Source organism: Acanthochromis polyacanthus, chromosome 11 (genome assembly GCF_021347895.1).
Source record: "Acanthochromis polyacanthus isolate Apoly-LR-REF ecotype Palm Island chromosome 11, KAUST_Apoly_ChrSc, whole genome shotgun sequence".
NCBI classification, from domain to species: Eukaryota; Metazoa; Chordata; class Actinopteri; family Pomacentridae; genus Acanthochromis; species Acanthochromis polyacanthus.
In genome coordinates, this window is record NC_067123.1 from 20,261,270 (window position 1) to 20,278,659 (window position 17,390).

General features: G+C 41.4%; 1 protein-coding gene across 1 annotated transcript in view; it reads right to left on the reverse strand.

Moving 5' to 3' along the window:
* Window positions 1-5,953: 5,953 nt before the first annotated feature.
* Window positions 5,954-17,390, reverse strand: part of fam135b (family with sequence similarity 135 member B) — a 57,481-nt gene continuing 46,044 nt past the window's right edge. The window contains exons 13-20 of the mRNA XM_022194073.2: window positions 15,319-17,305; window positions 13,210-13,376; window positions 12,817-12,908; window positions 12,594-12,691; window positions 11,512-11,663; window positions 11,237-11,347; window positions 10,571-10,684; window positions 5,954-9,410 (exon numbers count right to left, since the gene is read on the reverse strand). Coding sequence (XP_022049765.2) covers window positions 9,205-9,410; window positions 10,571-10,684; window positions 11,237-11,347; window positions 11,512-11,663; window positions 12,594-12,691; window positions 12,817-12,908; window positions 13,210-13,376; window positions 15,319-17,305 — 2,927 coding nt within the window. The 3' untranslated portion in view covers window positions 5,954-9,204. The remainder of the gene's footprint in view (window positions 9,411-10,570; window positions 10,685-11,236; window positions 11,348-11,511; window positions 11,664-12,593; window positions 12,692-12,816; window positions 12,909-13,209; window positions 13,377-15,318; window positions 17,306-17,390) is intronic.

Here is a 17,390-nt window from a genome sequence, read left to right on the forward strand (position 1 = left end):
ACAAACAGTTGCTTTATAAATAATATATTTATTAAAGCAATTCTCCTAAACAATATAATCAGTTACATACAAATATGGCCTGCTCTAGTCTTTAATAGTTATTGACTCAAGTTGTGTAGGAACACATGTATTCAGATGTTTAACAAAATAAGAAATAATCATCTCTCTTAAGTCTGACACTTACACCTTAGTTAGGAAAACTGAGGTAGAGTACCATTCTTCAAAATAACCTCTCAATTAGCAATTATGTAAAAATAGAATAATGCCTAAAAATATTAAACAAAAAGAAAAAAGAGAGGTAGCCTATTTTTCAATGTTCAGGTAGCCCATTCTTCAAAATAATGTGTCTAATGGCAAATGAAAAAAATATAGAAATAATGCCTCAAGTCAACAGCCCTTTTTTTCCTTCTTTTTCCTTTTCTTAATAGCTACAGAGACATAAGTCCCAGCTTTGCAGACTGTACATTCTGCCTCCCATTTGACACGACCCGGACGAAAACAGGGGTACTTTTTTCGCATTTCATCAGTGAAATGACATTTGCGTTTTGGCATTTTCTTTCTGTTAGAGTGCTCTCTCGCAGTGTGCCTACCTGCCTGTCAGCCTGTGAGGAAGTGAATCTCCAGCGCCGTGGCGCGCACCGGCGCTTCAGAGACGCGGCGCTGGCGCTCCACAGCGTGTGCAGTGGAAATTGTCTGATAGAAGAGAATGGGTTCTAAGTGCTGCGTAGTACGACTCAAGAGCGCGGCGCTGCGCGGCGCGGCGGTTTCGCGTTATGTGGAATTTAGAGGATCAAAAACCTGGACATTTGAAGGACTTTATAAACGCTGGCCGGACAGGCCGGACAGCCTCTCAAAAGAGGACATGTCCGGGCAAAAGAGGACGTATGGTCACCCTAAGGTAGACGGACCACAGCAGCAGAGGACCAGTCAGGTCCTCTCCTGTCAACCAAGAACAGACAAAACAGGGCAACAAAACAGGGAAGCATCACTTGGTTTTATCTCTCTTGATTTCTGCTGAGGCTACAGATGGTAGGCCTCAATTTGGCAAAAACAGCCTGAATCCACAGACACAATCCGCCTCGTGTCAGCAGTGCAGGTTGTCGATGCTGTAATGATGTGAGAAATATTTTCTTGGCAAACTTTTTTGGGGCCCATTAATGTCAAGCAATCACGGTGTGAATTCCACAGCCTGTCTGAGCGTTGTTGCTGACCACGTCCGTCCATAACGACCACAGTTTACAGTCTTCTATTGGCAGCTTCCAGCAGGACAATGCACCATGACGGAAAGCAAAAGTCAAATTGGTTTCGTGTACGTGACAGTGAGTTCAGTGGACTTGTCAGTCAGCAGATGTGGCGCCAGAACAAAGCCTTTGGGATGTGGTAGAACAGGAGATTGGCAGCTGACAAATCTGCTGAAATGACGTGATGCGATTTTGTCAACATGAAGCAGAATGACTGAGGAAGGTTTCCAACTTCTTCTGGTATCCATGACACCAAGAAGTGAGACTGATCTGAGAGCAAAGGGAGGCTCGAGTCTGCATTAGTATGATGTTCTTGATGAAATACTCCAAGAATGCACGCTTACTTTTCAAGGAATAAAGCAAGAAAAGCACTAAAACTTAAACATCCCTGAGTTCCCTATGAGATTATGTTCGTTAGTTCAGTTAGTTCACTTTTCTCGTCCTAGGCTGTACTTTAAATGGGGAACCTCAGTGATTTCCTTTGATCACTCCACCAACTCAGACTTACACACGTGGACAAAATTGTTGGTACCCCTCAGTTAAAGAAGGAAAAACCCACAATTCTCAATGAAATCACTTGAAACTCACAAAAGTAACAATAAATAAAAATTTATTGAAAATTAAATAATCAAAAACAGCCATTACTTTTGAATTGTTGATTAACATAATTATTTAAAAAAACAAACTAATGAAACAGGCGTGGACAAAAATGATGGTACCTCTATAAAAGATTGAAAACTATTTGACCAGAGTGACATGATTAACTCAGGTGTGTCATTTAATTGACATCACAGGTGTTTCCAAACTCATAATCAGTCAGTCTGCCTATTTAAAGGGAGACAAGTAGTCACCCTGCTGTTTGGTGAAAAGGTGTGTACCACACTGAACATGGACAACAGAAAGCGAAGGAGAGAATTGTCCCAGGACATCCGAAAAAAAATGATAGACAAACATCTTAAAGGTAAAGGCTATAAGACCATCTCTAAACAGCTTGAAGTTCCTGTGACAACAGTGGCTCATATTATTCAGAAGTTCAAGACCCACGGGACAGTAGCCAACCTCCCTGGACGTGGCCGCAAGAGGAAAATTGATGACAAATTGAAGAGACGGATCGTTGGAATTGTATCCAAAGAGCCCAGAGCAACCTCCAAAGAAATTAAAGGTGAACTCCAAGGCCAAGGTACATCAGTGTCAGATCGCACCATTCGTCGTTGTTTGAGCCAAAGTGGACTTCATGGGAGACGACCAAGGAGGACACCACTGCTGAAAAAAACTCATAAAAAAGCGAGACTGGAATTTGCAAAAATGCATGTTGACAAGCCACAAAGCTTCTGGGAGAATGTCCTTTGGACAGATGAGACCAAACTGGAGCTTTTTGGTAAGGCACATCAACTCTATGTTCATAGACTCAAAAACCAAGCATACGAAGAAAAGAACACTGTCCCTACGGTGAAACATGGAGGAGGCTCAGTAATGTTTTGGGGCTGCTTTGCTGCATCTGGCACAGGGTGTCTTGAAAGTGTGCAAGGTACGATGAAATCTGAAGACTATCAAGGCATTCTGGAGAGAAATGTGCTGCCTAGTGTCAGAAAGCTTGGTCTCAGTCGCAGGTCATGGGTCTTCTAACAGGACAACGATCCAAAACACACAGCCAAAAACACCCAAGAATGGCTGAGAGAAAAGCGTTGGACTGTTCTAAAGTGGCCTTCTATGAGCCCAGATCTGAATCCCATTGAACATATGTGGAAGGAGCTGAAACATGCCATTTGGAGAAGACACCCATCAAACCTGAGACAACTGGAGCTGTTTGCTCATGAGGAGTGGGCCAAAATACCTGTTGACAGTTGCAGAACGCTCATTGACAAATACAGAAATGGTTTAATTGCAGTGATTGCCTCAAAAGGTTGTGCAACAAAATATTAAGTTATGGGTACCATCATTTTTGTCCAGCCCTATTTCATTAGTTTGTTTTTTTTAAAATAATTATGTTAATCAACAATTCAAAAGTGATGGCTGATTTTGATTATTTAATTTTCAATAAATTTTTATTTATTGTTACTTTTGTGAGTTTCAAGTGATTTCAGTGAGAATTGTGGGTTTTTCCTTCTTTAACTGAGGGGTACCAACAATTTTGTCCACGTGTGTAAAGATGAAATAACAACAAAAATTAAATATTCCACGTAGTATATTTCTTTTCATCATTTAACTGGAATGAAATGTGATCTCAGTTCTTATTTTTATGAAATGAAGATTAAATAAGTCAGATACTCCTCTGTTTTTCTGCCTCGGTGATTTGTTCAAAGAACGCTCTCCTTTTGTTCTTCGAAAATCATCAGACGCAAAAAAACCAATCTGAATCAGCAGGATAACGTTCGATTATATTCTTTAAATTAGTGGTGCAGGGGTTAGTCACTGTTTCCTTAAAGCTTCTGGCCACAAAACCTGCTGGTCGACCTCTGTGTGAGTGTTCGCATGTTCTCCATGTGCCTGTGCGTGTTTCCTCCCACAGTCCAAGGGAATACATGGTAGGATAATTGGTGATTCTAAATTGGTTGTAGGAGTGAGTGTGAGCGTGCAATCAACTGAGGGTTATATTAAAAAGCTCATTATACTGTACGTGAGTTCTCATGTAGACCTGTGTGGCAGTCCTGCCTGCTTAAGAAAATGATAAGTGACCAGAGAAATGACCATTTGGCCGACAGTTTTGTGCTGAAAAAAGAATTAATGAGACATTGTGCCACCCCACTGTGGGTAATTGCATCAGCCTGACCATTCCTATTAAAAGAGAATTTCATTTAAAATGATTTTCCTCAGGATGAATTTTTGTGCTGCGTTTACTTTTATCTTACTTCAGCTGAGAAGTGTCCTCCCATCTGTGGGTCTTAAGCAAGAGCAGTAGTTTCTGTTGTATGAGGAAGTAAACTTTCACTTATTTTGTTTTATTAGGTCCACTCAGATCCATGCATTTTCTAATAATGCGTCTGCTTGGCTTCATCTAAAAGTTGCAGGGCACTGCTGCACTTCTGGTTGCTGCTGCTTTCTTGGCAAGTTTGTGGTCGGTACTGTAGTAAAGCAGGGCTGTCCTTAATGACTACATACACTACTGTTCAAAAGTTTGGGGTCCCTTAGAAATGTCCTTATTTTTGAAACAAAGGCATTTTTTTTAATGAAGATAACATTATATGAATCAGAAATACAGTTTAGACATTGTTAGTGTGGTAAATGACTACTGAAGCTGGAAATGTCTGATTTTTAATGGAACATCTACATAGAGGTACAGACGCCCATTTCTAAAACCATTACATTGTGTTAAATAATTGTTCTTTGGTGGCACACCAATATAAGCATCATGCGTTCATATAAAGGTGAAAGCAAATCATTGCAGTTTTCATATTTTAACATTGAACATCCTCACGGGTATGGAGTCCAATTGGACAGATATAGAAAACTTGAAAGAAGCTCAGCAAAAACTGAAACCTTGAGAACTTTACTGTCACTCTCAACCTGATGTACACTTAGACAGAACATTTTATTTAAAAAAAAAATCCCAAAAAACTCAAGCTGATATATTTTGTATGCTGATAATACACTGCCCGTCCAAAAAAAAGTTGCACACTAATATTTCATTGGACCACCTTTAGCGTTTGCTGTGGCGTCATTTTGATAAGCTTCTGCAAAGTCACAGCACTTATTTCTGTCCAGAGATGCGTTCATTTTCTGCACAAAGTCTTCTCCAGCATCATCCCCAAGATTCTCAGTGGAGCTGAGGTCTGGACTCTGTGGAGGCCAGTCCCTGTGTGAAAATGATGTCTCATGTTCCCTTATCCACTCATTCACTATGTGAGCCCCATGAATCCTGGCATCGTCATCTTGGAATATGTTTGTGCCATCAGGGAAGAAAAATTCCATTGATGGAAAGACCTGGTATTTTTTGTATACTTATGCAGTCAGCTGATCTTATTCTTTGGGCACATAACGTTGCTGAATCTGGACCTGACTAATTGCAGCAACCCCAGATCATAACAGTGCCCACACAGACTTGTAGTAGACACTAGCTGTGATGAGTGCATCACTCCATCTGCCTCTCTGCTTACTGAGATGCACCCATTACTTTGGAACGGGGTAAATCTGGACTCGTCAGATCACATGACCGACCACATTTGCTCCTCAAAGATGATGGTTCACCACTATCCTTCAGATCTTAATAATGCATTAAACGGTCCTTAACCTTTTAGGAGTTTCAGAAATCTCCGTTTTTTTTCTTTGCTTGATGCAGGCCAATAATTTCACCGTTCTGAGACAGATTTACATCCTTTCTACAATCACAGGATATGTCTTCCGACCTGGTTGTTTGCATCAGCTAGGGTTAAATAAATTGCTTCCAGCTGAAACGTATTCATCACTGCAGTAATTATTCAATTTAAGGCTCTTATCTATTTGCTTAGTTAAATCCAGGGGTTAGCTTTTTTGGACAGTGTATATCCAGCCCAAAAAAGTGTTTATTAACTTCAGGAATTACAGGATGAAATGTCAGATTTTTAAATATTGCATTTCTATTGACAATAAATCATAAAGTCTGTTGCAATGGATGCTGGGTTTGAAGGCATCGGGAAAAAAAATCTCCATGTATAAAAAAATCTTCTGGTAAGCATGCATTGAAGTGAACAAGGAATTGAAAGCAGGCTCAACAGACACACACAACAACCAAAAAATTATGCAAAAGGAACATTTTTTTATTCTAACGTCATATCTGTTATAATAATACTATGCTATGTATATATATATATATATATATATATATATTTATATTTATATACTTGTATTTATATTTTTACATAGAACACAAGCTACTAAGGAATACATACAGTACAGTCAGCAACATAGAAAAATATTGGAGTAGTATTGGCACAGATGAAGTAGTATTTACTGTACTTTACATGTTGTACATTCAGCAAAAGAATTGCAGAATGAAATAAATACATGTTCCTCACAGTGACGTCAAACATATTTTACATTCAGTTCAAACACGTGAAGGGTGACGCAGCAATGGCCGCACCATGACACCTCATCATCTTTCATATCAAACACCAAACACACACACACACACACATGTGCTACACATGAAAAAAGACTCTCAGTAAAGGGCAATCAAATACAAAAAGGTTCAAGTCAGCTAGTTTTGAAGGTTGACAGCACTTGCAAGGATCTATTGAGTTTATGGATCACCTCTGAATTCACTCTCAGTTATGACAGCAGCATAAATGTACAGTTAACACTCTCAGAGACACATTTAGTCACACAAAACAAACTGTTTTTCTCAACAAGAAGAGTTTGGGGTGATGTACATCCATTTTTTTTTTCTGATTCACTACTGCAACTTCCAGTGAAAGCTTTTACAGGGCAGCCATCCATCTCATCAAACTATTTCATATTTGCCCCTGAAGTTGCCGGTCTCCACACCTCTCAAACACTTTTTCCCTCCACTGATTCCTGCTGACCCCTTTGGGTAAACAAACCCTAAACACACACAAAGGGAGAGCAGCAAACAAGCGAAAGCCTCATCCATATACAGGATGTGTGAGTGTTGGGGGGGGTGGGGGGGGTGGGGGGGTGGGGGGGGTTGTGGGCTGAGAAATGATGCATGATGCATGGCAGCTCCTACAGATTGCTTACGCAGCTTTGCTTAGTGGCTTTCTGGAAAGTTTCTCTACGTCCTAAAGGAGCCCATTTGATTAGAGTCAATCACGGTGACACTCTGCTTACCGTGCAGCAGCTTCCACACGGAAACAGAGCACTTTGCGATGTCATCGGTTGTTCTCTGAGACAGCGCGCATTGAAGACGATACAATGCTTGAATGGCCAAGACGGACAGCCGAGGTTAGCTTCTACAATGACTGCAGGACGCGACCTTCGCTTCTAAAAAAGCAGTGCATGCGTTAACAAAAAAATAGCTGTTTGTATTTTGTAAAGCTAGTGGAGGTTGATTCGAGGTTGTCAATAAAGTGCACTTGCCATCAAACCAGTGCAAAGGTTAAAATATAGCTCTCTGTATGTACATAACTACATATGCAGCAGATGCACAACCTCTGCTGGATATGAGACGTCAGCGATAACAGTTCTCTAATGTCAAAATATGTAAACATCACCTGATGGACAGCTCAGCATTGAGGAAACAGTCCTCACCATGACGCTGGAAAACAACACTTGGCATGTGACAGCAGAGGAATAGAAACTCTAAATACTTCTTTTTCAGCTGATGAGATGTTGAAAACATGGCATCGTACATTTTGACGTACGCGAGACTGCTACGACAGTGCTTCCCTGCTATCATCATGCATCACGTTGATTAGATAGACAGTGTGTGAGGGAGAATCTTGGCAGTGGGTCTGTGTTACATAATATCATGCAGTTTTGAAGAAAAGAAAAGTGATGACACCCTAATTTACACCATTTACAACACAATGAATTTCAATTTTCATCTGCAGTCTTAAATGGCTCATTATAACAGTAATGTCATTAGACAAGACAGTGTCTAATCATTTATAATATGTTTTTGTTCACATTATTAGAATATGATATCCACTCTTGATTATATTAGTCAGCCTGTTTGCTGCCGCACAGTTCAATGAGCAACATGAAAGTGACTCATTTCTGAAGTGGCTTATGGTGGCCGTCATAATTCATTAAGTTTGCTTCAATGCCGTTGACGTGCTTCCAAACAAAACTGCGTTTTTTAAGCCCCACCCATGAATAGCAATTGTCCAATCACAAACTGGCCTTTCCTTTAGGAATGTTAGGAGTAAATACTGCTTGAAAATATAAAATCAGATGCCAAGCAGTCCAATGGGGTTAAGTTAGAATAACAATTCATCTTACATTTTCCATAATATAATGTCATGTAGTCAAGCCGGAGACAATGTTTGTAACCCGGTAAAATTAGCTTAACAAGCAAGCTCCACCTGAAAAAAATCTCTTGACACCTGACAAAAAAATCTAGTACAATAAAACTCTGCTTTGTGTTCCTCTGTCTCATTGTTTCACAAATTATTTCATGTTCAGTGGTTATAATTGTAAACTACATATGTACCTGTTGATGTCAGAAAGCTGGACAGGTGTGTAGCTCAGGGGGGCGGGGCTCAGCAATTTCTGTATTTAGTTACTCAATGGGTCAATCAGTCAGTGCAAATAATCAAAAAGTGAAGGCTAATGTAGCAGATAGAGCCATTCTTCTTCAATGATGCATGGTTTAGCATTAGTAAACGTTTGAAAAAAGCAGACTATACTGAATTGTCGGCTACATGGGGCAGAACACTTCTGCCTGCATTGTATAACACTTTGCTTTTTGTTTGACGGATTTGATGACAACACACAAAAGATCACATTTAAATGGACTACTTACAGTGTGGACACATGCGGATAAAAATAAATAATTTGAAACAATATATTCAATTCTGTATAAAGGAACATCTAACAAAATACTTCATGTACAATCAGGGTTTGCCTGGGGTCTAACAATAGTGTAAGACTATCATCGATGTAACCCTTGAAGAAGAATTCAATCAACGACTGACACTGAAGACTCTAAACCAACTCTAAAGGGAAAGCAGGTAAATGCTTTAGACCACAATTAGCTTCTGTTAGTGTTCTGGCTGAGAGGTTATTCATAAGGCCAACAAAACATCCACAATCAATCCTGTCATCGATGTCAGATGTTTTGTTTTGCATGGCTGCATGTCAGACTCAGACTTCTGAGTTAGCAGTTTGAACAGTCACAATACACAGATCCTTTAATAACAGCTGCTAACAATCCTAACAAATGGGATATACAGTTCTGGCCACTTGGATACCAGGAATTATATACATTACATGTACTGTACAGGTGACGGTAGAGACCTTATCCTCCAAATCCGACTCTGTCAACCACAGACAGCATCTGTCCTGTAAGCCTGCAGTACTAGCACCGTTATTTGAAGTAGTTGAGCCCTGCCACTAAGAAGAACTTCTCCAGGAAAAGCTCTGAGTCCAAGACGGCGATGTGGGCGGCGCGTCCGATCAGCGTGTTGGCTGTGTTGGGCAGAGCATGGAACACATTCTGGCGGATCAGCCGGCACTCTTTAGCCTCCACAAGCGGCTGCAGGAGGTTGTTGATCATCTCGGTGTACACGGGCCCTTCAGGGTAAAGAAGGGGGAAAATTACAAGAGTCCTCCTAAGTACTAAGTGCAACGAACGACTACAGTCATTGACAATAAATCTGATCAGCTTAGTCTGTTTATGCATTGTTTTGTTAGAAAATTGTAGCAACATCATTTCAAAGTTGGAAAAACTGTCTTATTGGTCCATAGACACCCATGACTCTGTACCCCAGACCACTTCCACCAAAGTGACTCTCTACCAGCAGCCTGCTCTGGTGGCTGACGGCCTTGATGTCAGGGTACATGACCCTAGTGCGAGCACGATGCAGTTGTTTCAATAGCTGCCTTCCATATGCCTCCAGTTATCCAACACTTACAAAATCTTTTGTAACATTTTACGTCCAACAGTTTCTTTACCATTTGTTCTCTATTGCATCCTACTAATGCTTGTTTAGTTTATATCAATGTTGATGCTTCTTTATGTGTTATGTTCTAGCTGAGATATTTCCTTTTCTTATTTTAAAAAGAAAATTATTTATTTGTGTGCTTTTCATTCTTGTGCTAGAATAAAAATGATCATCAGTGTGCCTTGATAATTTAGGTGATAAATTTAAAAAAAAACATGTCCGTTCTTAAATAAAAACTAGGTCCTTTAAATAATAAAAGATGATCAATATGGACTTAAATGAAGCATTTTGTTGTGATAAATTTTCAACTATATCGCACAACCCCAAAGGAAGTTGTATATTTTACGTTGAAGCCACTGGCTACGTGAAAATTACAGAACATGTCAAATTTGAATATTTATTTCTATGAAAAAATGTCTTGCATTTCCTGAAAGTACAAATCTTTAGCAAACTTTCAGTGTGTCAGCTACACAGTAATGTGTATGGGAAATGAGCTAACATTAGCCACCATGAGCTGCTGGTTCTACCAGATCAATTACATTATAACACCAAACCGCTGAGTACATTAAGCTGGTCAAGGATGAATTCTACCGCTTCTCATTTCAACTTCAGTACAAAGGATACATGGCTTCTTCTTTCAAAAGTTACACAGTGGCACTTTACTTGATTAGCTGAGTTCAAGCTCAGTACTCACTAACTACATACTGAAGGTACTGAGGCAGAAAAAGCATAATGTTACACAAAACTATTGAAAGAAGAATCCATTATAGCCTGAATATGTGCACTGACCTGTGGTTCTGTCTTTGAGAGCAGTTTTGCACATCTCTATTCTGGCTGAGTGGAAAGGAACATAACGGTCCTGTGGAGACGCCACCAACACCACGTTCTTGAAGAACTGGAGCCCTAAAATGACACAAAACAAACGAGTGAGAGAGACTGCAGAGAGCGTATGAGGGAGAGGTAGAGAGGGCAAGACAGAGGAAAGGAGTGAATCAGTTGTAAAATGCAAAGTACAATCACAAAGTACAATGACAGGCTTGATACGATAAAGCTGTGTTTTTTATTCTCCGGTCTCCTGCGTGTGCTTTTAAGAGAGTGCACTGGTGGGTTTCCAATGACAGGGTTTGGATCATTTTGTCAGCCTGCCACAGCTCTAGAAGGGGAAGAAAAAAAGAAAAAAAAAAAAACGTTTTCAGGCTTATCTTCTTCAAGCCTGTGTGACAAACGACTGCTTTGTTCCACTCACACAGTGGGGAGGCCTCTCACAGGCCTCTCACAGCTCGCTGGCAGGGGTTTGAGTGTTAGCGAGCTGACACACACAGAAATTTGACAAAAAAGACAAGATGACAACATTTTCATGAATATTTGAACAGACTGTCTTTCAAGTAACAGTCTGTAAAGTGAGGCAGTCAATATACCGCCTCTGTTTCACATTTGGCCGCTTTCATCCCGTACCTGGTTTCTGACTCAGGAGATAGAGGAATGTTTTCCGTGGGTCTACGTGATCTCTGAAGGTGAGCTGCAGCAAGGATCCTGATTTCTTCAGCTTCTGCATTAACCACAGACCTAAGAACACACACACACATGCAGTCAGGCCCCCACAGCCAGTAGCTGAGCAGTATGATATTCTTAGATAAAAGACAAAGAGAAACGCAGGATACTGAGATGCAGCGGCACACGGCAGCACATCTGCAGCGTGCCTCCTTCCTGGCGCTGAGCGGTGGCCTCACCTGTGCTGACCAATGTGCTGTTGTTGTACAGCGTTCCCAAGTGTGGTCCTGACAGCGAGAGGAAAGTGTGCAGTTTGGGCAAATAGCAGCGGAAGCGAGGCCTCGTCAGCACCGAGCGGATGATGATGTTCCCCAGAGAGTGGCCGATGAAGCTGTTGGCCGAAGACAAACAATTTTCAGAGAGAGAAACTTGCAGCTTGAGTGGGCGGCTGGAAAAAAACAGTGCCTCCAACGCTGCTGACCTACGACACTGTGCAGTAGCTTATCATAGACTCCTCTGGAAACGGGAACTGGTTGCAACGGAAGCTATTTTAAAGATCCGTGCTACAACATTCGATAATTAGAGACAACGCATTAACTTGATAAATGTTTAAACATTATCAAAGGCAAAGACAACTTAATGTTGCTAATACAGAGGACACACCATATGAAGTAACAGCATCTTTGCAGCAGTGGGAAATATTAGATTCATCAAGCTATGTCTGTCACTTAGTTTAATTACTGTACTGTTGCAGCTCTACCCAAAATCCCTCATCAGCACGCCTGCTCCTTCTCATCTGTCTCCTACCAAACTAAATATAGAGGTAATGTGGAAAGAACCAGATGCTGTTGTGGCAGTCCATTGCTTTTGTCTTTGATACTTGCTCTCTAGAGAATACGTCACAATAGGAGAGTTAAGAAACTTGGGTAGAAACTCTTACAAAGAAATAAATTGGCACATTGAGGGCAATTAAGCAGGAAGATGAATAGCTTAATTTGATTGGATCCAGGCAACCCAGTGCTGCACAAAGGAGCACAGTCTATCAGGTGGAAGTCAGAAACGTAATGGCACTGTATGATAAGAGCTTTTCATCCATTTCGTGCCACTTATCCATTTTGAGTCTATACATTTTCATGAAACAGTGATCCTCATAAGTTAGGACATTCATGCTGAGCACAAGAATCAATGCACAGTCTCTGCTGCCATCTGCTGACCAGACTAAATGCTGCTCTGTTCTGCCGCAAATAATCAATCAAAATCAATCAGACGGAGGTTTGTCAGTAATGTGTACGCTGCACAGTGTTAAACCTGAGCAACTGACCTTATCCTGCCTATGGTGAGATTGTACAGCTGGATATGCTGAATGATCTCATCCAGCAGCCTGTCTGTCATGGTGTCGAAATCTGCAAACGTGTCAGCCTGCGAGGGGGGAAATGGCAGAGAAAAGCACGGCCGTCAGTGCTCTGCAAATTGCCTTGAAGCGCTTCCACGGAATGTGAGCGCACACGTGACATCGAATTTGCTCCCACTGCCGTCAAACACACCTGGTTCCTCTCAGACATGAGGAAGTCGAGCCTGGATCCCGGCAGTCCCAGCTCGATAAATGTCTTCACCAGCCGAAGGTCTGCACTGTTTCCTGGAAACAGAGGAGGAAATTAGACTCACAGTTTGCAGCTCAGCTTTTGTGAACGGTGGCTATTAATCATTCAACAGATACCTGGAATGTGTTTTTAGGAAATTAGCATTCACAGACTATACAGTGCAGTGTGATATTTTCAGATCGTACCACATATTCTCATATTACATTTACAATGCTAATAGGAACCTAAAACAAGGATGTACAGAATACTACGGATGTGTCAGTTTAATAGCTATTATATTCCAAGGGGGGAATTGGACTGCAGTGAAGCAGAACATTTAGCTGTGTGCAGCCTCACCATCAAGCCCGTGGACACACACCACGAGGTGTATGCCATCATCAAACTCCTCGTCGTCCTCCTCAGGGGGGAAGTAGGGCAGATCTGACGCCAGCAGAGGAAGGTCGCTGTACAAGCTGGCCTGGAAGCTCAGCTCTTTTAACAGCTCCTCTTTGGCTTTGTAGAAGCTAGAGGAGCGCAAAATGCCATTTGGAAAAAAAAAAGAAAGAGATATATTCTGTATGTTAGCAATAAAATGAAGAACTTTCCTTTAATGTGCAAAAAATGAAAAAAGCTGATCTAAGATTTTATTCTACCGAAAACTTAGTGTAACACTTAAAGTGCATTTCTTGCAATTCTCACCTTTGGGTCAAAATATAATAGAAAACCTGCCCCACATTTCTGTATTTGATTAGTAGCATTTCACTCTTCCACACTTCTGAGCCAACCAAAGGCTTCTAAACAAAAGTTTTAGACTTACAAGTAAGCTCCTCAAAGTTTTATTACCCTGTCATCCTGCCAGGTTACAGATTTTGTCAAAACAAATCCGATTCCAGTTCCTGTACTTCCAACTAATCAGGATGGATTTGTCGGCACGCTCTTTGATGTGATTTAATACACTCAGGAGGCATTTCACCTCGTCTTGACTTGCTCGCTTCAAATTTGCCCTCACTTCATTTTGTTATGCTAGACTTTCCAAGGATGAGTAACTGCCAGCTAGTGCACCAGATGTCAAGAGCCGTCTCCCATAAAGCCTTGTGTTTTGGCCTTGTTTCCTGTAGCTGGTGTGGATTATAATCTCACTCCTACAAAGTTTTCCTTTGGGAAGACAGGCCAAATATTTAGAAATGTTATTTACTGACATACAAGTCAGGAAGGCATTATTCTCCCTTGCCTGAACACACATAACACATTTGAGCTTTCAAGACAGCCCTAAATCAAAACAGCCACTACTTATTGAAGTTGAAAATCTTGTCAAAAGGGTTTTCCAAGTTCAGTGTTCAGGGAGAAGCAGTTATACATCAAAACAGTCTCCAAGCCTTTGATTCAAGAGGACATGTTTGATTGATAGCTGAGGAGACAAGCACCATGATGCTGCATTTCAGACAACTTCAACATGTCTGACCTTGTACTTGAAAAAGAAAAATGGAGTGACTTTGGAAGAAGGATGAAGAAGATTTGAGAAACTTGGGCCAGTTTCTACCGTCACGTAGAACAACAGGGGACAACAGAAACAATAAAAGTACGTCAACACTCTAAATGGTGGGTAACTGACATAAAGCTGTGCAGTCACTTCCTCTGCCTAAAATACTGTAAATACATTTATCCTCTGTTTCATTAACACATACAATTAAGCTCTGCAGATATTGCAAATGTTCCTCTGTTGCTCTCTATTAGATGAGAAATTTATACACATGAATGTGGTATTTTCAACATGAAAGTTTCTGCAGCATGATACATAATATAACATTATCAAATCTGTAGCTTACTAAACTAAAAGTCAAGAAACTACTTAACAAGTATAAAATAAAATACAAATTTACCAATCTATATCAAATACTAAAGTTAAAACTGTCCAGTATTATTTATTATGTGAATGTACCTAAGCAATGTATATGCAGTTGTCTCTGTTCATTTTTCATGGACTCATGGATTTTTGACTTGTATATATTTAATTTTGTATTGCGAAGTTTATTCTATATCATGGGATTTTGCGGTATATAGGCATTTTTTATATATTTGTTATTTTAATTATTTTGTAGTAAAATAAACATTTTCTAGTATAAAAAAATTAACATATTAAAAATGTATTAAATTGAACCAAAATACAGCGCTGGCTGCTGATTGGCTCACTGACCGTAGCATCAGTCTCCTCCATCTCTCTATCTGCATATATCTCCCTTTTGTCCAAGTATAAATGCCATCGTATCTCAAACAGCGATGCTTACTAATATCTAGACAGCATCCTGCTACACAACACTAAAAGATAAATTCACTTTGAACTGCAACTTTTTTTTAGCAGAACGAGCTTTCTTTCAGGTAGAATATATCTCTATCTGTGCATTGTCAGAGTGCAACATTTACAGAGCATTTAGTCTTAACACTAAATTCAACAAAAACAAAACTCACTTTAGCATTCGTTCATTGGTCTCGTCATCCATGTTCAGGGGACTGAGAGAAGATGAGGAGATGATGCCAAAGGAGCCCAGGGGCTGATGGGTGATCGGTGAGGTAGCCTGGCGAGTGGACATTCCACTGATGGATGGAGAGTCTCTCAGGACAGATGAAAATGGTAGACAGGTTGGGGCACAAGATACGGACATGTTCACCACCTCCACCATCTTCTTATTCACAAAGGCCAGCCCCGAGTTAGGGATCTTAGAAGGCTTATTCTGGCAGTCTAGCGGCTCTTTGTCACTAGTTGGTATCCCATTGAGCTCAGCAGAAGATGTGATATCGCTGGCTGTCAGCCCTGTGAGGTCGCTTGGCCTCTGTGTGGTGGTTGAACTGTTTGGGAGGTCACTGGAGTGTGGTGGTTTTAGAGATGTCTGCGAGGGATCCAGATATTCCTGGTCCTCAACACTGTGCAGTTTGCTGTGGTGGAAACTTTGGCACTCATCTGCAGCGCTATTACTCTCCTGATCTGCCACACTTTCATGCACACATGGTTTGCTTCCACAGCTGCAGGGCGCTGCTTCCGATTCAACAAGATGCACATCCTCCAGTGAGGCGCTCACTCCACTCATGTGTGTTTGATGGTTCGTATTCTCCCTTTGGCTGCCAATAACAGCACTTTCCTTCACATGAGGGCTTTCTACAGACTCTTGTGCAAGCAACACTTCAGACACATCACTTAACACAGATTTGATTCTGTGTGTCTCTGACAGGTGCTGTGGAGAATTTGACTTTTCAGAGCTAATATTCTCCTTGAGAATGTGGCCAAGATTTGCTGTTGAACTCGTGTCTAACAGAGATAATTCAGATTGCTCTGAATCCAAGTTGCTGTTCAGAGAGGAACAGTTTATCCTACATGAATCCTGGTGTCGCACTAAGCTCTTACTGTCTGTTTCATGGTTTAGCAGCATGTGGTCCTCATCTGCATCTTCTGGGCTACTTATCTGGGGTGCAGAGACCGACTTGGTTAGTTTGCTGAGCTGCCTCTGCTGCTGGTCCTCCTCATAGGGCAGGGAACTAATAGAAGTGAGTGAGGCCTGTATACCTCCACTTGGAAGGCTGCCATTGCTCTCCATCTGCAGGCCTTCAAGAGAGCTGCGGTGGACTGGGTGGTGACAAACTATTTGCTGTGGGATCTCCCGTTCACTGGAAAAGTCCAGAGGAGGTCGACCTCGCAGTGCGACCTCTGCAGGCCATGCCACAGAGCTTGGTTCACTCTCAATACCTGAGTCAGAGATAACAGAGGATGAGCGCTTCATGATCTTGGAGCCGACCAAGCCTCCACGATGAGCCATCTCTTTTCTGAGATCACCGGGAAAGGGAGGTAAAACTGGATGCACATAAGCAGTGGGTAGGCTGCTAAGAGGGACATCCTCACTCTCATCATCCATGGAGTGATTTAAAGGCATGGCAATGTCAGACTCCTCTTCATTCTTTTCATTCTCCCTCACATTGCTATGGTTTGTGGCATCACAAAGCTGGATAACGTCTGTGACATGATGAGCAGGCAGCTCCTCTCCACTGTGAGCAGAACCAACAGGGGGAAGGTGGTTTGAGGATATATCCTGAACAGTCTCTCCTCCATATGGATCCACATCACAAGGCTTACCGGCAATGTATGCCTGGACAGAATTACAACTCTTCTCATCTTGGCCGTATTTCACTGATTGCTTTGAGTTTTCAGCCTCTGCCAGAGAGAATACAGCACTGTCCTCAGTAGGATTGAGGTTCTGGGTACTTCTGACGCTCTTACTCTGGTCTGCCATGAGTGAGACATATGTGGGCAGGTCCATGCATTCATCACTGTCCAAGGAATCCTGGAGTATTGCTGGTGATCTGACTCCCTGGCTGCTTTCAAGAATCCTGTTGGCAGGAGTGATGGTTGGATCTGAGTTGGTTTGCTCGTCGGTGGCTGCAAGCATTGGCACGTGTGTTACCCACTCTGAAGACAAGGACAGACCAGTTCCAGAACAAAAGGTCAGTGTTAAGACAATCAGTGATGATATGTGAAGTGCAAATAAATAAAT